At 37.8% G+C, this 26,132-nt stretch overlaps 1 protein-coding gene across 4 annotated transcripts; it reads left to right on the top strand.

Moving 5' to 3' along the window:
• The first annotated feature begins 60 nt into the window (after nt 1–60).
• On the top strand, nt 61–21,421 carry ARL5B (ADP ribosylation factor like GTPase 5B). 4 transcript variants are annotated; one of them, XM_039388503.1, is made up of 8 exons: nt 62–267; nt 7,567–7,654; nt 10,428–10,488; nt 11,643–11,790; nt 14,709–14,792; nt 16,441–16,592; nt 18,501–18,540; nt 21,282–21,421. In XM_039388503.1, exons 4-8 carry the CDS (start codon nt 11,647–11,649, stop codon nt 21,399–21,401), a joined length of 540 nt encoding a protein of 179 aa, XP_039244437.1. In that variant the 5' UTR covers nt 62–267; nt 7,567–7,654; nt 10,428–10,488; nt 11,643–11,646; the 3' UTR covers nt 21,402–21,421. The 4 variants fall into 4 exon arrangements, with proteins under 4 accessions (XP_027576359.2, XP_039244437.1, XP_027576358.2 ...); XM_027720558.2 differs by lacking the exon at nt 7,567–7,654 and having other exon boundaries at nt 61–267; XM_027720556.2 differs by lacking the exons at nt 62–267; nt 7,567–7,654 and adding an exon at nt 315–2,484.
• The last annotated feature ends 4,711 nt before the right edge of the window (nt 21,422–26,132 follow it).

Below are 26,132 nucleotides of genomic sequence, written 5' to 3'. Positions count from 1 at the left end.
GGGCGGCCCCGCCGTGCGGCCGTTGGCGGGGCGGGGCGGGGCGGGGCGGGGCGGTGCCGTACCGTGCCGCGTGCCCGCCCCTCCCGCCGCCCGCCCACTCCCGCTGCTCCGGGGCCGCTGCCGGAGGTGTCCGGGGGAGCTGGTGTTGCTGCCACCGCTACCGCCGCCGCCTGGCTGAGCCCGGGGTGTCCAGGAGGCTCGGTGGGAAGCCGGGGCCAGGCATGGGCCTGATCTTCGCCAAGCTGTGGAGCCTCTTCGGTAGCCAAGGTGGGCGCGCGGGCCCGGGACGGCTGCGGGACGGCGAGCGGAGCCCGCGGAGCTGCGGGGGCCGCGAGCAGCCGGGGGGGTCTCGGGGCCGGCTCCGCTCGCCGAGTCTCCCCTGAGGGGCCCGCCCAGCCTAAAGTTGGTCTTTCCTTTGTGCAGTGCCGGGAGCGCTGGTGCCGCGGCGCCTCATGCTCGGGGTCGCTTTGTCTCAGTTCCCGAGGTGGTCCCTCCTCGCCCCCTCCTCCCTGGCCGCGTTAAACGCCCCGTGTGCCCCGGGCGGCCCTTCGGGCGCTGCGCTCCCGGGATCGCACGGCGGACACGTCTCTGCCTCTCGGACCGGGTTTTGCCACCGCGATCGTGGCTGAAGCTTTGATGGACGATGACGGTCGTGTTTGTTTGCAGACCTTAGTTTTTTGAGTCGAGGTCTCCTATTAAAGTCATGTTATTTTGGTCTTTAGTTTAAACGGGAAAAAAAACCCGCTAAACGTGTTGGGGCCTTCGAGGTGAAGATTTGTTTGTGTTTTGGCAAAGATGCTGGTTAAATACAGTTAGTGTCCCAAGAAAATCACTTCTCCAGCCAAAAACAAAAAGGTCATAAGGGGATAGGATTGCTTTACATTCTCTCCTCTCTAGCTCAGGCCCGCAGTTGTGACTCATGCTGTAGTCCAGAGCTCAGAACTTGTGGCTGCCACCACCTTTACTCAGGTGGTTATCATAAAATAGAAAATTATAGTTTATCTGTTAATTTATTTGTTTTAATGAATTTTGTTTACCTAGCCTTCTTTGGTTAGAAAATAAAGAGTCGAGGAATTTATTGCTTGTATTGTTTTTCCTTGAGGGCCTGAGCTTGGAGAAGGCAAACTGATGTTAATTGTTTTCTCATCAAGTTTCCACATGCACGCTTCATTTCCATTTTAAAGTTACTAAGAATGCAGATAAACTTTTTTGTTCAGTGCTCTGTTGCAAGTTTTTGGAGGCATATACACCTGGTATCCCTTTAATAGTCTTGCTACTGTGTTTGCACATAACCCGTCCTAATTTTGTAAATAACAGAGCAAAACCTCAGTGTGTGTACACATTGACATCTGTGTATCAAACTGTCTTTCATGGGATGAGATTGGGAGGGATCCCAGTCCCAGATCATTTATCTTTACTATCCTACCACATCATTCCTGAAGTCATCTAACAGTCTTCTAAATTTGTTGCTGTTGTTGATTTCTTATTTTTCTGAACTCTCAAACCTATTTGGTAAGGTTTCCCCAATTCTCCAGAAAAATACTGAGTACTGTTTTGGTTTTCATCAGATAGTGCAATCTGCAAATCCTTTCCCTCTGTGAAGAACTCTAAAGACTCCAGAGAGATCTGTAAGCAAAGAACTGATCAGGCGATAACTGGGGGCTTTTAGTGTTGTCCTGTGTGGTACCTTATGATGTCAGTATTTATCTTCAGGAAAACACATTGTCTCTGTTATTGTATATTATTTCCTGCAAGAAAAGTTATTCTTCATTATGGTGACTGGATACCAGATGCCTGCCAAAACTATTTTATTGCTCCCTTCCTCAGCTGGGCAGGGGAGAGAAAATATAAAAAAAGTCTCTTGGGTCGAGATAAGGACAGGGAGAGATCACTCACCAGTCACCGTCATGGACAAAACAGACTCAACTTGTGAAATTAATTTAGTTCATAATCAAATCAGTACAGGGTAATAAGAAATAAAACCAGAATTTCTGAACTCCTTCCCCCGTCCCTCCGTTTTTTTCCCAGGATTAACTTAATTTCCGGTTCTCTCTACCTCCTCCCTGCAGCAGTTCAGGGGAATGAGGAATGGGGGCTGTGGTCAGTTCATCGCATATTGTCTCTGCCACTCCTTCCTCCTCAAGAGGAAGACTCCTTCCCCTGCTCTGGTGGGGGGTCTCCCCCATGGAAGACAGTCTTCCACAGGCTTCTCCGAAGTGTGTTCTTCCCATGGTCTCCAATTCTTCACTAGCTGCTCCAGCATGGGTGCCTTCCACAAGGTGCAGTCCTTCAGGAACAGGCTGTTTCAGCGTGGATCCCCCATGAGGTCACAAGTACTGCCAGCAAACCTATTCCAAAATAGGCTTCTCTCTCTATGGGTCCACAGGTCTTGCAAGGAGACTGCTTCAACATGGGCATCCCATGGGGTCACAACCATCTTTGAGCATCCACCTGCTCTGGCATGGGGTCCTCCACATCCTGCGGGTGGGTATCTGCTCCCTTATGGACCTCCATGGGCTGCAGGGGCACAGCTGCCTCATCGTGGTCTTCCCTGCAGGCTGCAGGGAGATACCTGCTCTGGCACCTCTAGCACCTCCTCCCCCTCCTTCTGCACTGACCGTAGTGTCTGCAGAGTTGTTTCTCTGACATGTTTTCGCTCCTCTCTTCTCTTGCCACTGTTGCATCAGTGCAATAACTTTTCCCCATCTTAAATATGTTATCCTAGAGGCATTACTCCTGTTGCTGGTGGGCTTGACCTTGGAGCCAGCTGGCATTGGCTCCATAGACATAGGAAAAGCTTCTAGCAGCTTCTCACAGAAAACACCCTTGTAGCTCTCCCCGCTTTCAAAACCTCACCATGCATACCCAATGCATTCATATATTTAAAATGTTAATGAAAATTTGTCTCACAGTTAAGATAGATGAGATGATATCATGAAATATTTACTCTTTGGTGTTTATCCCAATAAGAAGTTTCTGGGGTATGTTCTGATCTTGTTTTGTTGCTGGAGTTATTGTTGGTTTGGTTTTTGTTGCTTTGATTTGGTTTTTTTCCTCTTGTGGTGACCACAGAAAAGAAAATTAGTTTCTTTTCATGGCCAAAATTGAACTTCTATTCTAGAAAGTTTGCTTCAAATGGAAAGTTTCGACCCATCTAATGGGAAATTATGCTCTATTTGCACAACTATTTTTCTCTAAATAATATCATTACTAATAATAAAGGATAGTAATTTATGAGTTGGTTTTGGTTACTCTTCTAGTTACATCAAATCTAGACAATTCCTTGGGGAATTCATAGGCTGTCCCATGAAGCTGTTTGTTGAGCAGACCAGCACAGTACCTTACACATTGATTTTGACTGTATAGAGGCAGTATTCCAAAGATGCAAATAGACTTCAGTGTGGGAGGAGGATACTTTCAGTTTGTTGTGGTTAGTGTGAGTTGTGCTGATAGTTTGGGGCACTTGATACTGGCAAAATGAAAGGTTAAACAAAGCAAAGATTTGAAAAGTGCTGTCTGTGTTCCATCAAATAGAGCATGGGGGAGGAGGTGTACCTTAGTGCTCGAAAATACAGAACAGGGCATCATTGGCAATTCATTTGAGTATTATTAATTATGCACTGCAGTTTTGCTTTACATAAATGTGACTAATAGCCAAGCTGAAGATGCCCAATTTGAAAGGTACTTGATCAGTAATGTCTGGACAACTTTAAAGAAATATTTCCCAGTGAATTAATGCTGTTAACTTGCAGGAAGAAGATATATGTGTAGCTTTCAGAAAAATGCACATCTTAAGATAACTAACATTTCATTTTGTACTTTGGGGTTCAGTCCTGTCGCAATAACCATATGGTATGGATAAAGTTGAGTTCATTCATAGTGACTTCTGCCTGGCAGGAAAACCTTGTAATGGAGATACCTTTAGATCCTACTAAAGCTATAAATGTTGTCTTATTAATTTACACATGTTCTTTACAACTTTTGCAATTTGATTCTCCTACCTGCGTTTCCAGTGGTAAGGATAAGATACTACAAGGAAGGTCAAGAGACTGGACCTAATTTGTGTGTAAAGACATTCTGTTGCTAAGTGTCTGTTGACTAGCGTATCTATTGAACTATTCCTGCAGCATTTCTTATTACTTGTATTCAGCTGTTTTAGCCCTCTGTCTTGGGTAGCATCTGAGTATTTCCTACAAGGGAGTTGAATCTGTCTGTTCAAGTCACTGTACATGCAACAGAAGTTGTTCCAGTTGGTTCAGCCCATTTTGATTATGGTTACCCCATTTTGCCAAACCCAAGCTGGCTTGTAAGAAAATGCAACAGTTAAAGTAATGTTATGTGGCTAGTGCACAATCTACTCTCCAAATCTGGTATGTGAGATTATGAAATAAGAAAAGCTGCATTGCAAAGCAGTTTAAGGAAACTGGGTGTTGCCTGTGCTGATCCATGAGTCAATGACTAATGAAAGAGAGGAAGGTTAACAGTCTGAGTACAGTCTGTCAAGGAATATCTATTTGGCTCTGATACATTTGGAAGGGTTCATTTCCGGTTTGAGTTTGTCAATAGTCTTTAAGCAGTGGCTGGTTTTGTTTGAGTGGTGGTGGTGGTATTCCAGGGCCTTATTTAATCTTGTTTTCTGGATCAACACGGCCAAGTCAGTTATGGCAATGCACTTTCTGAGCCCTTTCTAATAAAGAATGGTGTGAAACAAGGCTGCGTTCTCGCTCCAACCCTATTCACAGTCTTTTTCAGCATGATGCTCCAAAGGGCCACGGCAGACCTCGATGATCAGGACGGTATCTACATTTGATACCGTACTGATGGAAGCCTTTTCAACCTAAGGCGATTGAAGGCCCACACCAAGACCTTAAATCATCTTGTCCGGGAGCTGCTTTATGCTGATGACGCCGCCCTTGTCGCACACACAGAAGCAGCTCTGCAGCGTTTAACATCCTGCTTTGCAGATGGTGCTGAGCTCTTTGGGCTGGAAGTCAGCTTGAAGAAGACAGAAGTTCTGTATCAACCAGCGCCTCAGGACATCTTCCATCATCCCCATATCACCATTGGCAAATCAGAGCCCAAATCAGTCCAGCAGTTAAATTTCCTAGGTAGCTTCATCTCCTCGGATGGTAAGATTGACGGAGAGATAGACAACAAGTTAGCAAAGGCATATAGTGCCTTCGGAAAGCTTCATAAAGGAGTTTGGCAAAATAAACACTTGAAGAAAAGTACCAAGATCAGTATTTACAGAGCCATAGAGCTGTCTACTCTCTTATACGGATCTGAATCATGGGTCATCTACTGCCACCACCTGCGACTCCTAGAACGCTTCCATCAACGCTGTCTCCGTACAATCCTAAACTTCCACTGGTCAGATTATGTGACCAATACATCTGTTCTAGAACAAGCAACAGTCACAAGTATTGAGGCCATGTTACTGAGAACACAGCTTCACTGGGCAGGACACGTCTCCAGGATGAAGGACCACAGCCTCCCTAAGATCTTGCTTTATGGTGAACTTACCACTGGCTGCCGCATGAGAGGAGCCCCAAAGAGGAGATACAAGGACTCCCTGGAACAACATCTCAGCCTTGGCCATACTGATCAACATAACTGGTCTACTCTGACCTCCAATCGGGAGGTCTGGAGACACAGCATCTATAACGCTGCTGATGCTTTTGAGAAAACACGCAGGATCACCCTTGAGGAGAAAAGACAACGCAGAAAGAATGTTGTCTTGCAGAATCTACCACCTAAGGAGTCTTTCTGCTGTGCCTTTTGCAACTGGACGTGCCTGTCTCGTATTGGCCTTTTTAACCACCAACGCGCTTGTAACAAACGTGGGTAGAGCCCTTCCCAAATCTTCGTTCGCAAAGCCTAGCCATGATGATTTAATCTTGTTTTCTGGTTTCTGGGCCTTTTCAGTGCAGAGGTTAGGCCTGAAGGAGGGAAGAATATAAGCATTTCTGTGTCTTTCAGCTCTCCATATATATTGTGTCATAATCAAGTAGTAATTGAATGATGTGAATTGAAATAGAGGTACTTTTACTCATAAGAGAAGCAATTGGGCTTAAAATAGACTTTTGTCTCTTTTCTAGGTGACTTTCTAATGGCTTCCTGATTCTTTTTCCTTATTTTTGAAATTGACAAAAAACATTGCCTCAAGTGTTGCTTTTGTTTAAAATTTCGTGCCCCGCAGTCATTTAAGGCTAATTACTAAGTGACTTAAGATTGAACTTACTTATACTTACTATAAAAATAACTTACTTATGGAAGTTTGAAGAAAAAATCAGATTTCAAAAATGACCTGCTGAAGCTATGGTGCAGTACTGAAATGGCACAGTCTTCTAACCAACATGTAGTAATATGAATAAATGGTGGAGCAGCTTAAGTTACTGCTGTGTTACATGATTGAGTAAAACTTGGGTGACGTATTCTATCAATGCTATCAAGATTGCTCTTAATGAAACTATAAGGAAAAGACCAGAAGTGAATGTCAACAACGCTGATAAAGGTAACTGACAGTTGTCAATACCTTGGGGTTTTTTGTGTGTGTATAGTAAGTTCATTAAGAAGCTCACAAATCTGGTTTTTAATTATTTTAAAATGGTGGTTGTTCAAAGTCTTCAGGGTGCTCAGAATAATTGCTACAGTTGTAAAAATTGCTTTAAGAAAACTAATGGTAAGCTCTAATTCAAGGAACTTCTGGAACTCCACAGTTCACGTCACTTAGGCTTGCTGACAGTTCCCAGACTGAACAGTCAGGTTGGAAGAGACCATTATCTGCAAAACCAAATAGATTTTGGTTCAAATGACTACTAAATACTATTGACAGTTTCTCTGCCTTCTTGTAATCAAGTCTGGAGATACAAGATGTATTTAAGCAGGTTTTTTTGTGCTTTAAAGAAGACTCTCAGGTAGCTTTTAGTATCCAAACTGAGTATTTGTATTGAAACCCCATTGACATTTAGAAATATGCTATTCCTCCTGCCTCCTCTTCAGCAGACTTCTATCTGCATCCTGTCTTCAACTTTGAAGCTTCCAAGATCCTTACTATTCGAAAGTAGATGTGTGTGTTTTGTCTGAACCTTTCTGGTACCCATTTCTTCTTTTAAGTGTGTTGGAAGAGCCTCTTCATTATTGTATTTAGAAATTATTTTTTTTTTTTTAATTTAACTTTTGAAAAAAGAGGGAAGGGCAAAGTTGTGAGAACTGAATCTTCAGTTTTGGGCCCTTTTACCACAGAGAAATATATATGAGTAAGTGAAAAAAAGAACATATTATGTCTTTCTTGTAACCTCTTCAAGAAGATCATTTTCACTGTCCTGCGGTTTTGTAATACTAGACTGCCAGAAATCTTTTTAACAATACTACTTTATTTTTTTAACAGTGAGCTAAGAATGGTTGATATAACAGAAGTCTTTGCATTCTTTTAAAGAGTAGTCTAATACTGTCTTTCCCCCCCCCCCACATATGCCTACTTTTTATACTTCCTCCCCCTTCCTACCTGACTCTTGTCTTCTGCTCTGTCAACTTTGTTATGGATTTTCTTCTTCCTTTGCCAAGAACATGGTGGACTGGGAAGATATTCATGAATACAACCCAAAATGAGTTTGAATACCAGCCAGTGAAAGGGAGAAACTTGGGTTAGTCTGTAAGTACAGAACACCAATAAACACTGCCTATGGTTTACCCCATAACTGTCCTTTCTCCTAAATGTGGCATCTGTCTTCTACTAGTTGCTCTTGTAAACAAGTATTTGTCTTGCTAAAATTCTGTTCTCTCTTGGTTTGGCAGTTTTTAAGTTCACGTGTTTTTCCTCTAATGCACATCTGTGTGTTAATGTTCTGTATTTTAACCAAACTAGACAGAACTTCAACTTTTGAATGCGTTTGTAAGTGAAGAGTTTTCTATTACTATAGTTCTATATCTAGAACTATAGAATGGAAATATAGAATTGAAACATAGAATAATAATCTAGAATATATATCTAGAGTTTGCCATTACTATATTAAATAGCAACTGCCATTAATAAAAGGTGGAAACTGCTATTTGTGTGAGATACCAATGCGTTCACCTTATTATGTTCATCTCCAGATCACCATTAATTAACACTTGTGTGACTATTTCTTGTCTGAATATTGTGGTTATTCAGTTACTGTGTGAAATACCATTTGACTATGGGGTAACACAGATAAGCTGTGCCTTTTTTTCCAAATAATGTCAAACCATTCACACTTCAAAAACAGTCATCTCAATGGAGATCTTTTTTATTACTTTAAGTAGGGTGATATTGTTTCATCCAGCACTCCAGTAATTCACACCTAAGCATTGTATTATAGTGAAAGGTGAGAAAGAGCAATGTAATGCCTGACTGGAATTCGTTTTCAAAACGAATGTTGCTTAAGTAGGGTCATTTTCTTCCAGGCAATGGTTGACAACATGTCTGGTTTGAAAACAACCAAAGAGTATTTCTGTGTTTGAACTTTGAGAGCTCTTTGACTGAATTTGAATAAGAGATGGACAGTCAAACTATGAGGGATGGTTTATCAGCATTGAAAGCAGAGAGGATTTCGTAGTATTTCTGTATTGGGAAATGTTACTAATTACTGGCGCTGCTGCTTATGGTGCTAGAAGTACTATTGGATTTAAGGCCAGGAAAAATTCTTTCCTCAGAATGTGTTGACAGGATGCAGTAGTAGGGGAACTGGCACAAGGAAATACATTTCAGCATTTGCTATGATGGTATTGCCTAGCAAAACTTCTAAAATTCCCAAACTGGAATCTTTCATTACAGTCACTTTCAGTATGAAAAGATATAGGTAATTACATGTCAATAGATTTAAGACCAAAACAAAACCCAGAAAACAAGCACTTTAATACTGCCATAAACCACCCACTTGTGGGCAAAGCCCTACCAATTTGACATTTATGATAGATCTTCTGATTTTCTACCAACTTATTATAAGTCTTGCAAATCAAGTGCAGTATTTTACAGGAAATCTTTAAGCTGTGAACCATGTTTTGCTTTAGAGTAAGTGCCCTAACATTGTAAATATTATCCCTTCAAAAGTGAGCTTGTTCACAGACTTTGTAAATACGTTTTACTTCTAGTATCTATTTGCAAATTTTCCGGTCTCAAGTGACTTGCCTTTTTGTCAGTAAGTGGATTGGTACCCTTTAACTTCACACATGTAGCAGAAGAACCACTATTCTAATAGACTGTGCTGCTGGATTTGAAATTCTTAGAAGGATTATTTACAGAGAAGCATATAAATTCTGAAGGGTTTTTTTGTTTGTTTGTTTTCTGTTTTGTTTCCCCGTGCCTGGAAAAATTGACATTGCGGCAGTTGAAAGATCACTATTCTATAAGCTGGACTTTGCAGCAGAGAGGGTCTGGGTTTGTCTGATGCAGGAAAAAGTGATTTTATTTTTAATAATAATTTTTATTTTTTTTTATTTTTTTTTTTTTTGAGGGAGATGATCTTTTCTTTCTACTCAGCACTGGTGAGGCCTCACCTGGAGCACTGTGTCCAGTTCTGGGCTCTTTACTGCAAGAGAGAAATGGACATACAGGAGAGAGTCCAGTGGTGGGCCACAGGGATGATTAAGGAATTGGAACATCTCACATATGAGAAAAGAGATGCAAAAGGGACAGAGCCAGATTGTCTCAGTGGTGCCTAGTGACAGGATCAGGCAACAGAGCACCTGAAACACAGGAGGTTCTCTCTTTACATCAGGAAACTCTGAGCAGTGGCACAGGTTGTCCAGGGGCACTGTGGAGTTGCCATTCTTGGATACATTCAAAACCCATCTGGCCATGATCCTAGGCTGTTGGCTCCAGGTGGCCCTGGTTGAGATAGAGGGTTGAACTAGGTGACCTTCAGAGGTGTCTTTAGGCCTTCTGTCATTCTGTGACCATTCTGTCATTCTGTGACTTTCAATTTAGAAGTTGAAAAGTTGGAATTTGCAGTCTATTCGAAATGCAGATTCCTCTTAGATTCTATTATATGGATAATGGTGGTCCCTTAACAAGTGGCTTTTATTGAACCTTGACCATTAGGCTAATGTTTTTGCAGTCTTTGGATGTTTGGTGATGTTCTTAAGATGATACGCTGCTACGAGTTACATTTTTTCATTGTACTTTTCTTTCTAAAACTAGATTTTTTTGATGAAGTAACTATTCCTTTCTGAAGATCTCCAGTGCTGACTTTTCCCAAGATTGTAGTCTCAAGAGAAGATGAGGCTTTGTAGTTTTGTTCGGCTTTTTTTTTTTGTCTTGAAGCTGCCACTATTCTATGTAAGCTATTGAAATAAGGCAAACAAGCTGTTGCTTTCTTCAGTAAGGAAAAGTGATTTACCAGAATTATAACTGTTGCTGTTTCCAGTAATTTATTTTTGTCTTCTTTTTTTTTTTGTATATCCAGAGCACAAAGTAATCATAGTGGGACTTGATAATGCTGGAAAGACTACTATTCTTTACCAGTTGTAAGTACATGAACTACTTTGTTTTCCTGTTTGCATTTTAGTATTTGTCACTGTTTAATCATTGAAAATTCAGCTTTGTAACCTGGCAGAATCTCTAGGTTTCCAGATCACAGTTTGTACGTTAACAGTATTAGTTGTTCTAAACAGAGTAAATATTTAAAGGATAAGAGAAGCAATTGCCATGCTTTAAAACTGAACTGTAAATTGAATAACAAAATTGTACATATAAGCACAAAGTGAACTGCAATTTTTTTGCCATCAAAGCCTATCTGAATTTGTAAGCGTAGAAATAATCCTATTGCCAGTAACTGCAGAGAAGAGCATGTTTTTAAATTAATTGGAAATTCTAGCCACTCTGCAAAAATCCATAAATATTTCCAAATGTTTCCCTGTTCCTGTGTCTAAAATTTGTGATGGAGAATTCCTAAAAATAGTATTTCATCTTGCCCAGGTTCTACCTTAGGCATTTTCAATGGCATCATTGCACCCAAATCTTGCCAGCATTACAAGAATATCCATGATAAATTCAAGAATGTCAGCAGGACCATAATTACTATTGTAATTGTAGAAAAGAGGGAGGATGGAGCTAAATTACTGTCCGTATATTTGGATACAAAAGCAGCAGAGTATGTTTTCCAAAAATACTTTTTTTTCCCTAAGCATTTTTGAGAAAGTTTAAAGGTAGAACTGAGGAATTTTCGGCTATGTAACCAAACAGTCCTTTGGGATTGGTTGTAATATTGAGTTACTAAGTAGAGTGCTCTGATAAAATTATCTTTTGATTTGTATTTTGCACAGTTCAACATTCCCATATTTGGGATCTTTAGAATAGCAGCTTCTACTTTAAGACAAGTGCTTTTTAAGTATCTGTTAATGTCCTTTAAAAAGAGAGTCCTCCTAAAATGCAGATGCTTATCCATTTGTTATGCCTTTTATGTGCTTATTTTTCATTGCTGATGTCTTTAAGCATGTCTACAGTCACTGCATTCCATAAATTTCAAATGTATAGCTTTTTTAAAATATGCCTGGTTTTTATTATTTTTTTTATCAGTTACACATATTTACTTTTTCTACAACAAATTTATTATAACTGAGCTGTAACAAGCCTTGTGGATTTTTTTGATTGGTCCTTTGTGTGATATTGTTTCCTTTAGTTTAATGAATGAGGTGGTTCATACTTCTCCAACCATAGGAAGCAATGTAGAAGAAATAGTGGTGAAAAACACTCATTTCTTAATGTGGGATATTGGAGGACAAGAATCATTACGGTCATCGTGGAATACCTATTATTCAAACACAGAGGTATGAGAAGCTGCTTTGCAAGTTTGTTAGAAATTATATTTATTTATTAGGAATATTGGTACATTTTTATAAAGATTGCAGCTGTATTGTTTTTAAATCTTATTGAGCAAAAACAAACCCAAAAAGTGTGAGGTATCTCTGGTATGCAGCCAATTCTCTGGTAATATTTGAAGTATTTTTCCTGTTTACTTTACAGTACTGTTGTTTGATCTATGATATAAACTATGAAGTTAGACTTTTTTCCTAGACAATAAATGATATCAATGTACATTTCAGATCAGATTTCTTGCATGGTTTCTTTAAGTAGATTAAAATGAAAATTTTGCATTGTAATTTGCAAATTTAGGGAGGATTTGCAGTGGTCAACCTGACTTCTGTACATCTAGTCTGAAATGTTTTTGAGATAATGATAATTAAGGATGAAGAATGAAACTTTCCCTAGGCAACGGTATTTAAAAAGCTCACCAGCTTGTGGCTTTTATCCAAGGGTAAAGGAAAGTCTAGCTTTGCAATACTCATGAGGTACTGGCAAAGCTGCCGTTGCTGGAAAGGTTGGAATTCAGTGTCAGTTGTCTTTTGGGGGTTTGTTTTTTATGCCAGCCTTTTTGCTGCCAAAAGGTTATCAATACAAAATGCACATATAATCTCTGAGGACTCATTTTGAGACATCTACAGTGATGTAAACTATTTTAGGCTTAATTACTTACAATTTCTACTAAAAGCAGAAATCTCTTGTAGATACTGCTCATTATGTAAGTATTCCATCCTCCTGTAAAATGAGATTTTTCTGTCCTATGCTTCTCTTGGAGAGAGATGAGATTAGCAACCATCCTAGGTCTACTGAAAGCCTGGTGATGACATCTCAACCTTCATCTCTAGTGTTTTAAAGTAATTTTTAATTTTTTCTGGAAAAGTATAGCTACATCTAAGACACACATGAGGCTGAAGACACTTCTGCTTGCACTATCTGCTACAGAGCAGTAAGTTCTTGGCTTTTGTCCCTTGAGTACCTTTGATTTTGGAATTTGGAGAGATGCATATATTAGTTCTTTTTCTGATACTTTTGTGATGTTCTTCATCATACTCTGGCTAGTAAGTGTTTGAAATCCAGTGCCTTTTAGTACTTGGAAAGAAGAACTTCCCTTTTACTTAGAAGCTTTGTCCGCTGGAAACAGTTGAGGAAGAAAAGAGATCTGTTTAGTATGCCAATCCTAGCCTCCCTGATATGAATAATTCCTTTACTGTTCCTCCTCATCTGCTAGGCATCTCAAAGTCACAGCAGCATTAAATTGACTTAGTTTTTCATTCTCTGTGGTCATTCTCAATGGCTAATGAATCTCTTTAATTTTCTGAGGCAAAGAGATTTGGAGCATATGTTGGAGAATTATAGCAGTGATTTCTAATTCTCCTTTTCTGTTACTGTCTCTCTTTTCTCTCTTTCCTTGTGTGCAAGTTGGAGCAATCTACACAAAATCTTTGGAGTAATGTAAAAGTCCCACAAATAAGCATTTTAGTGCATACCTGTCCCAATTAGTTTCAACTTAATATGGCTAGTTCTGCACTTCTGTTTTAAGTGTTAGATCATATTCTTACAGAGAGGATGTTAAGACAGACTTAAAGATAACAATCTGGGAGGACAGGAAAGGGGAGGGAGCTCCCATGGTTAAGTTATTGGGTTTGCGGGTGAACAAAGAGAGTTACAGTGAAGCAGAAAAGGGGTTGAGAAGTACTGTCATCTGGGCATAGAAGTAATGGAATCTGTCAGATGAATGTAATCTTCCTGGTTTCCTCTCCAGTGTAGCATATGTTCCCTGTAATTTATTTTATTGTTATTATAGTATCTGCATAATTTTCATCAGAATGTGCTTGGTCTCCCTACTCATTGTCCCCCCCATGATGCTGTTAGCACTGCTTGGAGCACACTGGGCAGGGCAAGTATTGAAGTGTTGATCAGTTGTTATGCTTTGTGTGCAAATACTGTTGTGTGATGCTTAGGAGAATTTGCTTGAGTGTTACCTACTGCATAATGCTGTGTCTTTTTCCTCTCTAGTGCAAGGCTATAAAATAGAAGGTACAAAACAAGGAGCAGAAAGAGTGGGTAGTAGACAGTCATTTTCATACCAGTGACAATTGCTTTCTATGGGAGGCCTGATCTACCAGACCTAGCAGTGTCCCAGAGTCCACAAGTGCAAGGCCATAAGAATAATGTGCCTAACGGGAATAGTAAGGGTAAAATCACTGCTGCAGCCGTCTCCCAAAGCCTGGAAGGGCTTCACCAAAAGATGGAAGGGTGCAAAGTTGTGAGAGGCCAACTGCACAGGTCCTTGGTAAAATGAAGTTTGCAGCAACATAGTGCTAAGCCCTACAGATACATAGCTTTGTGACATCTGATGTACTGCTTTGAAATAATCTTTCTTAAACCTTGTGAGTAAAATGATGCTGAACCGTAAAGTAAAATATGCTTCTTTAAAAGTACATAATTTCAATTTCAGATTTATAATTTCCTGAGTATGCAAGTAGTAGTGGACAGTAGCAGCTGTTTTCATTGATGACATCTGTAGCACATTTGTCATCCACATTTTAAATGTAATCCACTATCTGTAGGTGCTTTTTGGTAGTAACATAGCTATTTTGAGTATGATATATAGCCTGAAAGGAGATTTAGCCGTAGTACATATAGGCAGATCTTAATAATAGTGCTGAAATGTGCAAGCATGCGTTAGATTATTTTTTTTAGCTATAATCTTCATGTATGATTCCCACAACTCTAGCAAAAGACTAACAATAAAACTTTTCTAGTGTCCTGCAAGTGTATGTCTCTTCTAGAGGAAGACTTGCAGTTAGTGATCTCTTGAAAATGTGCTTTCTGTAATTTATACTTTTTACTTACGTACTTTACTGTTGGGTTTTTTTCCTAGTTCATCATTCTGGTTGTTGACAGCATTGATAGAGAGCGACTTTCTATTACAAAAGAAGAACTTTATAGAATGCTGGCTCATGAGGTATGGTGGGGAGTTGGGATAATAGTTTTGATGAGAACAGTCAAATAACATTACATGCTTCCTATGCTAACAAAAATTATACTGTCACAAAAAAAATCTGAGAATAAATGTGCATGCATGTTAGTCACATTTTACAACCACATAAACTATAAATAAGCAGAAAAATTATTGTGAAGCACTCTCTATTAAGGCTTGCTTGATTGTAATCAGATCAATCTTTGCAGATGTTGAAGTTTAAAATATCTTATGCTTCATATTACTTTAAAAAGGAATTATTGTCCTCTACCACAGTCTCCTTTCAGTTAAATGGTTAAAACTTCAAGAAACATTTTTTTTAAATTTTTATTTTAGAAAAATGGAATTCCTTACTTTTTCTTGTTTGTCTTAATCCTGTTCCTTAAAATTAAGGAACATATATGATACTATGGATAAATTAATTTCAGTTCATTTTCCTTATGGATTGTTTTGTTTGTACTTTTGTTTGAGTTGTTCAACGTTGGGTCAACTCCCTCAAACTTTCTAAACTAACATGTACATTGGATTAGCTAAACACTCTCAAGCTAAGTTGTTTGTTTTAAATCTAAATGTTCTCCCTCGTTTTTGAAAGAAAAGGATTTAGTACAGTGCAAGTAATTCTGTTCATTTCTCTGAGAATCTTGCTTTGTTTTGAATAAGTGAGTTTTTGCTTTACGGTTTTATATTAAAGTAGTTTGAGTCTAGTAGTAAGGAACAAATACGCTACCAAAAGAAGTGGGAAGATGACTTCTTGTGGTGAAGTTTTCCCATGTAGTTTATTAGTTTCCAGTCTTAAACTCTTATGAAATTGTGATCTGCTATCTCTTGAAAACAGTTGGTAGGCCTAGATTGGGCTACTTGTAGGAGTGAATTTTCAGCTTTAGATCATAAAACTTTGTTGTTGTTTTTCTTCCTCTTGATGGAGAAATAGTCCCAGATTTAATATACATTGAAGCATATTGAACACTTAATTGCAACTGTCAGCCTCCTGAGTATTGCATTTGTTTACCCTTCTGCACCTCTAAAGCCATACATCCCAGTTCTTGCCTCAGTGCTGTTTGGAATCCTAAATTCCACACTGAAACAAAGCAACTTTTGAGTAGTTACTAAAGCTGCTGCAGCATTGTTACAGCTCCCTTTTTGGAACACCAGGATTAAACTTACATGAATTCAGATAGCTTTCTTAATTTATTACTGTTTTAGTCACTGCAGAACTTGTTTAATGACGTTGAAAGGGATTTCAAGGGAATGATATCTAGCAGGCTTTTCCCTTTGAATAGTATCTATTGTAGAGTTTGAAATATTTACCAGTAATAATTCTGCTGGCTGGGTGGTTTGGAGCATTATGAAATATATTTTAACAAGACTTTCATTAGTTATATATGAACATGTTGCCGATACCAAAATGGTACTCATATTACATTTCAATTTGATCCTCTGTGATGGAGAACTGAATAAATTAGTCTCTTCAGTCTTAATGTAATGAATTTTTACTACAGAAAGTTGGTTAAAACTCCATACTCCTGTGTAATTGTAGATTAGTTTGAATACAGTTCTTTTAAGAAATTAAATTAGCACAATAGCCTTTTAGTTTTTCATAATAACTGTTATGAGTACTCTAAATCATTTCTAGGATTTACGGAAGGCTGCAGTTCTCATCTTTGCAAACAAGCAGGACATGAAAGGCTGCATGACAGCTGCCGAGATATCTACATACCTCACCCTCAGCTCCATAAAGGATCACCCGTGGCACATTCAATCCTGTTGTGCTTTGACAGGAGAAGGGTAAATGCTTACTGCTTAGTACAGCAATTTGTGGCAAATGAGAATACTGATGTAGAATCCTTTTGATGCCAGTGTGGATTTTCTGAAAGAACATATTTTTTGCTCTTTACAGTTAAGAGGGGTATTTTGAATTTTTCATTTTTTTTTTTTAACTTTGTGGGTTTTTTCATAGCTCGAACTCCATGTTTGTATGAAAGTCTTTTAGTTTATTGTTAAAAACTCCAAAACAAAAAACAGACAACACTCTTTGACCCAAATATGTAGCTGTTGGCATAACTGTCTACTCTCAGTGCCCTACTCTTTTATTCTGTATGTCTTGGTGTATTTAAAGAAATAAGCTCCTATTTTCTTCCTTTACATTCTAATCTGTAGGAAGCTTCTAAGTTGGTGGGTTGGGGTGGGGTTTTTTTGGTTGATTGGGTTTTTTGATAAGCATTGAAACATAGTTTAGATGAAAAGGTATAAAAAGCCAAAATTGTTATCAATACTTAACATTTTGTTTATATCTGGCTAATGTAGCTAATTTTGAAATTTGAATACCTTATGCCAGCAATTACTAAAATGGGAAGCTGAACTTTCCTTAGATCTCTTGTCTGTGAAGATCAAAAAACAATTTTGGATGCCTTTTAACAAGTTGAATAATGCCTTGCTTGTAGGTGTAAAATGCGTTAATTTTTCATCTTGATTTTTAAAGCAGTCTTATAATGTGTAATATTTAGAGATTTTTTTTCAACTGTGTTGTACAACCTTTATAATAATGCAGTCTTGTGACATCAAAAATAGTGAATCCAACTGAGTATTTGGGAAGTGAGAGCTTTCTAATATGAAGTATTTTCTAATGTAGTGGAGATATCTTGAAGAGTGAATGATGGCATTAACTTCCTTAGGGTGGGATGCATTACTGAGGACAAACTGGTTTTTTCATTGAGTCTGTTTCATTCTAAGAGTTAATTCTGGTTTCCTTCTACCAATTTTGCTAAAGTCACTTTTAAATACTCAGTTTATGTACTAAGGTCTTCAACCAACTTGACATTTGAAAGAAAGTAATAATTAATAAATATGAACTTTAGTTTAGAAAGAGAGGCCATCATAGGCTGCTTCTTTCTTATTGTAAAAAAAAGTGAATATTTAGAATAATTTAAACTGTGACAATAGTAAGACCAATATATAAAAAAAAAATCCCAGAGTTAGATTGCTGAGCTGAGTCTTCCTTGGAAAGATCTGACAGAAGTCTAGAGAGATTAACCCTGTGTTCATGAAGTTAGCATTCTTGGATAGCTAAGTCATGATTTACTTTACAAAGGTAAAGTTTAGGGGGCACAAACAAGGTAACTAGATCGCTAGAAAATCAAAGGAAAGCCGATGTTCTAAAATGGAAGACTTTTAAATGGAGATGGAGATTGAGTTAGTAAGCAGATTAGATCCCATGCAGTCTTATTATTCAATATAAACATACTTTTAATTTTGTAATGCGATTTTGGAATTCTTGATACACTGCCTTTTCGTTAAACAATTCAGTCTGGTTAACCTACCCTTTGTCTTTTAGTTAGTATATAAAGGTCTAGCTTTCCTGTAGGCAGTCTTTCTTGGGAAATCTGTAGAAAAAGAAAAAAATTGTTTGGTTCCAGGTGCTTATGAGTTAGCATTTAGGAGTAGTGTCTCTCAGGTTTACAAGGAAAAAAAATTGAAGTGCTGCCAGACTTCAATAAAATAGTATGCATGACCTTTTCCTTGTGGTTAAAGCCTATAGAATTAGCTTAAAACACTGCTTACTCTGCTCAGCTTTCAATCCCATTTCCAGCTGATTTAATTTATTTTAAGTAGATGTTTTTACACATAAAGTCAACCAGAAAATACTTTCAAGATTTTGGGATAGAACTAGTACCAATAACATCTCTTATCTTTCAGATTATGCCAAGGCTTGGAGTGGATGACCTCCCGTATTGGAGTGAGATAGCTTTTTTACTTTTTTTTTTTATTCCTCCAAAAGAAGAGACTTCTATTTATCCTGTGAACATGTACATTTTTCTGTACTTTTGGCTGCTGAGGCAGTGACCATGTTTAATTTATATCAGCCAACTCCTAAGCTGTGCTTGAATCAAGTGCAGTTGAACTGAAACACAAAAGTATTTTCTTAACTTTTTTTAATACACTAATCTTCCGGTGGATGAACATATGTGAATCTGTTTTTAGGCATTGAAATTCCTCTGAATATGTATTCTAACTTTTTTGATGGTAGCCTTTTAAAATCTGTTTTGTCATTGTCAGTATTTCATAATTCCTCTTTCTAAATAGTTTGTATAACTTACTAACATAAATGAGCACATTTTATTTAATGATTAAAAGTAGTGATTAGGTTAACTTTACTCTGCCATAACTTTCTTTAACCTCTAAGGATAACCATATCTCCAGCTAGACTTCCCAGAACATCAGTAGCATTCTAGCCAGCACTGGAATTAATAGTTACGAATATGAATTTTTAAGTCCTTAATGAGTTAGCTATAGTTAATATTGTGGTGGCTTTTAACCTGGTATACAGTGGAACTTCTGCCTTAAAAAAAATCTGTTTCAGTCTCAGTTTCTCTGATATGTAGTTCTAGGAGATGATTCTTTTACTTGAAAATACATCTCTGTACAGAGGATAAAAAATTTTGTTATTAAGTGCTAGAGTAGTCATTTAGAACTTGAATACCTTTTTAAAAATAAATCTCTCAATAATTAAATTTGGGATCACAGCAGCCAGTGTTACGTGTAGACTTGCTGTATATTGTTAAAGTTTTTAATTCTGTATACATGAGCCTTCCTCACCTTTTAGTGAGAATGCTGTTTTCTAAATGAATGCAAAATCAAAAGGGAAGCCAGATTTATAAACAAAACAATACCATGGTGCTGTGTCTGTAGACTTCAGACTGAAGCTAATCTTGACATTTATTTACCTACTATCACGTTTGTTTTCAGACTTTTTTGCAGAGAAATTATTTTGCCTTAATTTTTGGTTTTAGTCTTATTTGCACAAGGAGAGAACTTTTGGCGGTGTTTGAGTTAGATTCCTTCACCTGAAATTTGAAAAACAGGTGGTGAAGGATTGGACCTAGCAACTTTTAATTCAATTTGAAGAGAATGAAGTTAGATCTATCAAGATAATGTAAAGATACGGAATTAATTGAGAACATTAAGGATCAAAAAACCTGACCACTAAACGCCCAAAAAGTCATATGAGGATTAAAAAAAAAAACAAACCGAAACCAATAGTGGACACCTAATTCCTAGTGAAGTCCCAGCAGCAGTCAGGTACCTAACCTGCATAAATGCTTGCCAGGCCTTCCAAAAGTACCGTTCTATACTTCTGCATGCCTAAAAGCCACGTGGAGTCTGGTTACCAGAACCATTTTGCGAATTGACTGTAGGCCTTTAATGACAAAATGTTTTTGTTAAATCTTGTTTTGATAATTCAAGCACATGGATTTTTCTTTAATAAAATTTTAAACTTTGTAAATTTCAATTTGCTTGCATTTTTACTTGAACAAAACTTAATGAAATTTTAAAAGTATCAACAAATATGTTGTTATAAATGTTAAAAAGACTTTGAATACATGTGGAAACAGTGATTGGTTGAATGAAGTTGTATATTGTTGCTGGTTAACAAAAGTCACATTTAGGAGAAAGACTGTTGAGTATTAAGTCAAAAACTCAGAAAATAATGAAAATCAGTGAAAAGTTTATAAAAACAGATGAATGCAAGGCAAGGTTAAGATCTGATATAAAACTGCTTGCTCTGATGTTCAGCTGTTCTAATGTGCGAAAATAAGATTTTTTTTTTTTGTTCTTAGGGAAGAAAATCATAAATGAAAAAAATAAAATAAAAGTATGAATGATGTTTCTTCTTTGGTGACTTAATTTCAGTTTGCAATTTAAATTTATTTTCAAGTTTATTTTTATGTAATTCGAAATGTAGCCCTGAATACTTATAAAGAGCACTATCTGAATATATAGCCTTTTGATTGTTCAAAAAAAAGGATTTTGTATTTAATGCCTTCTGGCTAAAACCATTTGTAAATCTCTAGTTTGATTCTAAATCCAGTCTCACCTGAGGGAATACATATAACTTTGATTAGGAGGAAATGGTCAGATTGTAGGCCTTAAAATATCAGAATAATGGAAGGGTTTTTTTTAATTTCTTAGCACTTAAAACCTTTGAATATCTTTAAAAACTGAAACATTCTTGACAATTGCTATGATTTTGATCACCTAATAACTTCATTTTCTACAACAGTTTTATTGATAATATCAATTTGTTCACAGCATTGTTGCTGTGATTTGTTTTGGGTCTTTTTTTTAAAAAGGCCTGGTGTGGGATTTTTGGGGGTCTGTTTTTAATAACTTCGGTGCCCGTTAAACCAGAAGTGATTTGATTAAAATTATTTTTAAAGGTGTACCTTAGAATACTGCATGTCTTTGCATTGCCAAATACTGCATAATGTTTGCTAGTCTGAATGTAGTAAATATATTGCTGATAGTTTTGCACTTTGAAAGTATTCTGTATTTAATGTGTTGTTCCCAAAGAACAGTGTTAATCAGCTTAAGTTCAAGAAATTAAGATGTCTTATGCAGATTTATATTATACTGCTGTAAATGCATTGGCACATGGCTTTTTATTTGTTTATTTTTTTTTTTTACTTTCTTGTGTAGGTGGTAAAGAGCTTCAGTATTCCCAAACGAGTGATTCTTTCCAGCTCTTTAAACACACGGCACACAGTAAGGGGGAGAGGACTTGGGCACAGCTGCTCAAAATATTTGTTGTCAAAATAAAATTGAGTTGTTCTGTTAAATTTGAGAGGTTTCTTATTTGTGAGTGCTCTTTGGTGAATAGGTGTCTCACAAGGGTAGCATTGTCACTTTAATTTCATCTCCAGTCTGTTCAGTGGGGCAGACTTAGGGCCTGCATCATGTGCAGCTGTAACCAGTTCTCAAAACATCTTGGCTGGACACCTGCTTCTTTTCATCTTGGGAGAAGAGACTGTCACATCGTTTCAGCCATGGGAAGCGTGGGTCTTTGTTTGTTTTAGTGAAGGGAGTTTGTTTTAGTGTACTGTTCCCTTTCAAAGTAAGAACAAAACAAATCCAAACAAAAGAGTGGGAAAAAACTTGTATGGATTTTTGCCTGTGCATTTGACTATGCTTAGTGTTTAGCTGAGTTTGCTCCTTTCGTTTTTAGAGTCTGCCTTATGAAAGAGTCTGAAAGGCAACAGTGAGGAGAGCAAGTATGAGAAACCTGGTCACAATGCCAACATTATCAATAGAAACTTGCATCTTGGAAAAGCCTTTAACTTTTTCCAAAATTACCTTGATGGTCTTTCAACACTGAGTGTTTCTATGTTTCGCTTCCTAGAGGGTGGTGCACTGGAAAGGTGCATGATGTTTACACAATGTGTATGCCCGCCATGCAGGCAGGAGACTGGAGACTTCACATTAGTGATGTATTGGAAATCAAGTTTCTAAGCTAAATTTTCGTAATATCAGGTGTGAAACAATTAGGCTTTTTCTGACTTCCTCACTTTCTGGGTTGACAGACAATCCTTTTTCTTTCTGTATTGGCTGTTGACAGTGACACACTGCTTATAGCATCACACATCTTGCTGTCTTGAGGAATCAAGGAAAATCAAAAGGCTTTTCTCATGGCTGTGTAACTCAGAAGACATGGGTGTATGTCATAAAAGCGAGGCTTAAATTACCACCTCAATATTTTTGCTGGTCATTTAACTGAAATTTACTGTAGAAAATTTTAGGGTTATGCCAGAATTAAACTGTTACAAGTTTGGTCTCTAATAAAATAGTTGTGCTATTTGTCAGTTAGGGTTGTTTCTTGGTAGGTGTGTTACTCTTCAATTAAGTTGATTTTTGTTTTGCTGGGTAGAGAGAAACCTTTTGTATAGAAAGTTTCCCTGTATGTAACTGAAGACAGTCCTCTGCACACCAGTTTGTGTCCCCTAGATGGCAGGAAAGGATCAGTTAACCAGTACCAAATCTGCTTTTGCTTGCATACTTCAGCATCTACCTGAGACACGGGAAAGTTGAATCACTTCCGTGAGAGGGAGGCTTACGGTGAGGTATGAATAAATTTGAACTCAGTTCTATATCTTAAAAACATTTTGTCTCAGTCATTTATTGTGGCTTCACCACCTCAATTTATGTTTAGAATTATATTCCACACCTTTTATTGTTGCTGCATCTGAGAATACAGACAACAAAAAGAATGAATACAATTCCTGGCATATTTCATTATAACTTCTGTCTGTTGTCCATGACATGCCTTATTTTTTTTTGAACTTCAGTTGATTGACAGTTGCTCCTCTAGTGTGCTGCAAAGTTGCACTACTACTTCTCAGAAATTGCAGGGATCTGTAACATTTGAACTGTCACCTTGCTATGTGTTTAGCTGTGATGATGATTTGTAGTCTTCACTATATCCTTACTGCATATGAAGGCTAAATTCAAGTAAAATAGCAGTTTTGGTGCAAGGTTTAGATCATCATTAATGGTAAGCAGTGCTCAAAATAGCAACAGTCACAGTGGTCATTACCACCAATAGGCTTTCATGGCTTATGTCGTTTCTGTTGCAGTTGATGTAATGGATGTCTCCTCTGAAACAGTTCTTAATTCCACTATAGTTGTTAAATGATTCAGTATTTAATAAAAAATGATATTAAAGATTTAAGGAATGTATAGTGGTACCAAATGTGGCAAGGTTAATGCAAATCAGTGAAGTATCTGAGAGACAGTTGTTCCTGAAAGATTTTTCTTTCTCTGAAGTTCAGATAGGGGTGAGAGGATGTGTCCTGCCTGATTATGTGTCCTGCTACCAGTTCTTCAGTAATTCTGGCATTTGGAAAGCTGTGTGCATTTGGTTTAGATAAGATAATTCATAATAGGAAAATAAAGGTAGTGCTGTTTGACTACAGTAGAAGAGGATGCTGGCTTCTATTAAGGAGCGTCCTATTGATGACTTCAATGAAGACAGTAGAATTTGGCCAATCTTGAGTTGTACCTGAGACTTGGTTGGTAGGTGTTCATGGTCACCTCCTTATGGAGGTAGAGGCACTGCTCTTCTATGACTAACTAGAGGAGGTGCTTCACCACATTCACCCTTCTGGCATCCACCCATTTGACACTTAGAGCTGCCTTGTCTCTAATTGTTGATGAACAATATCAAACTGATTTCCAAACAATTGTTCTCAACTGATTTGTAGTTCACAAGTTACTGTTTTTGTTTCAGACCTGAAGAAAGATTTATACAAAACATTGCCAGCCTGGCAGTATGAAAATATTTGGAAAAAAATTGGTCTAATTATATTTTTAGAGAGAGACAAGCTAAGCATGTGAGTGTGCTAGTTCAGTGTGTATTTGTAATGTCAGTATCTTCTGTTTGGCACATTCTGAAAGTTAAACTTCTGCGCAATATTGCAAAGGAGTTTCAAGATGAATAGTGTGCAGTGGGGATGGAGATGGACACTGGTGGAAGTAAGTGCAGGGAAGCAAGAGCAGTGATAGGATGTTGTTACTCAGTGATGAGCAGTGCTGCACTTGAAGAAAGTATCATTTTCTTACTCATCTATTTCTACCATTGCTTCTTGCTTTATTTTTCCTCAGTTCATCCTTTTCTGAATACTCCTTTCACTTCCCTCTGCACATCCAGCAGATTTCGGTCTGGTTAGTTCTGTTTCTTTGAATAAAACTTGGAGTTTCTGGCAGGTGGAATGAGTCTGGAAGAAGGAAACCTTGCAAAAGGCAGTGGCAGCACAAAGACCTTGCAGTTGAAGTGGTAGACTAGAATTAGTGCTCTGTTCACAAGGTAGAAACAATGTTAATTTTGGGAAAACAGCAAAATGGTCTCAGGTCCCTGCTAAATCTTTCTTTCTGACTTTGCAAAGCCCAGTGTCATCATATTTACTCATGGAATATAGTATTCAGTCTTCAACTGGGCAGCATGTGTACAGAATTTCAAATGATTTTCTGTAAAATACATTTAAATATGCACAAGAGGAAAACACAGTCTTATATAAATTCAAGTGGGAAGCTATGATTCTTTCTTTATATTTCATATTTCTTGTATTTTGTGTATTTCTCTCTCTCTAGTGTTGTAAAAAACTATTTCTGTTATTGCTATTGATGAGAGTATTGCCTAATAATTAGCATTTCATTTTTATGCCCACATTGAAAGTTACTGCTAGCCAATCTTCATTACAGGTAGAATTGCCTTGTATGGTCTCAGAGGACTCATCCTCTGTACAGGACAAGAAAAGAGGTGGTAAAAAATATTGGGGCACCTTGAGAGGGAGTGAAGTCTATAAGATCATAATTTCAGGTCTTTTCTAAACATAATGAAATGGTGAGCAAGAACTTCTTGAAACTCACTTTCTATCAGTTTTGGCAGTGCAAAAGTTGTATCAAAGAGTTTAATGGAAAAAACTTTAGACATCTAGTGGGGCGGTTGGGAGCAGTCATGACATAGTTTAGCTGTGCTCTGAGTCTGTAGGGTGAGATGTACTAGCACAGAATTGTGTCAAAACTGCAGGATTTCTTAAGAAAGCTGACCTGTAGATCCCCACACCCGGACTGTGTAGGTAAAATTTCTGTGGCTGGCTGTCCAGCCCACAGGAGCTGTCTCCAAAGCCCTGTGCAGAGGCTTCTGTGCTCTACAAAGGCACATGATGCACATGCTGGATCAACAAAGAATGAGGAGGATCTGTCTCCAGAGATGACTTTGGTCTCACTGCACTGCTCTCCAGAAATGGCCATGATGACTGTTGAAGACACTGGAAACTGAAACGAAAGGTACAAAGATAAAATGTAGTGAAAGTATTGATTGAAATTTTCAGATATAACCACTAAGCTTTTGGAATTTAGTGAATAAAAAGGCACTGTTGATTGGGAAAATGTCTACTGAGTTCTTTCAAAGAGCCTCAGAGAATGTGTTTCAAAAATAGTGCTGCTAAAACTGATAGTGACTTAAGAAAATCCTGGTAACTGGCTAACATTGTTCAAAATCCTTGACAGTTCTAAGAAAAAATACACCTTTTCTCTACAAAACAAAGCTCTGGTTTGGCCCCTCATTTTTCAAGACTGTACTTTTAATGCAGTCCTTTCACTGAATCATTTGAGCGTTTTTCTTTTTCCGTCAACAACTCCCACATCCCCTTTGAGGTTTTATTCCATTCTGTAGACTAGTTCACTAGTTTAGGCTTGGAGCTTTGTTATTCTAATCTCATGTTGAGAAAAGACCTTTTGGTCAAGCTTCGAAGTTTAACAACTATGCCAATACTCCGGTGTTGGGAAAAACTTTGAATGCATTTTTTAAAAATGGCATTGCTAGATATTTGGTGTAGATTTCAGCTGAGTACACCACAATTAGACAGAGGCTGAAGAAGCTAATTGAAAGATTAATGTTAAAACTTGGAAAGAAATATGAATGCCTGATTTTTTTGAAAGATATATATAAATTTCTCTTACATGTAATGGAAGTTGATGCAGATACATATTATA

This window comes from Pipra filicauda, unplaced genomic scaffold (assembly GCF_003945595.2).
Source record: "Pipra filicauda isolate LSUMZ 115617 unplaced genomic scaffold, ASM394559v2 scaffold65_size3143899_pilon, whole genome shotgun sequence".
NCBI lineage: Eukaryota > Metazoa > Chordata > Aves > Passeriformes > Pipridae > Pipra > Pipra filicauda.
This window is presented reverse-complemented; position numbering and strand designations above follow the sequence as displayed.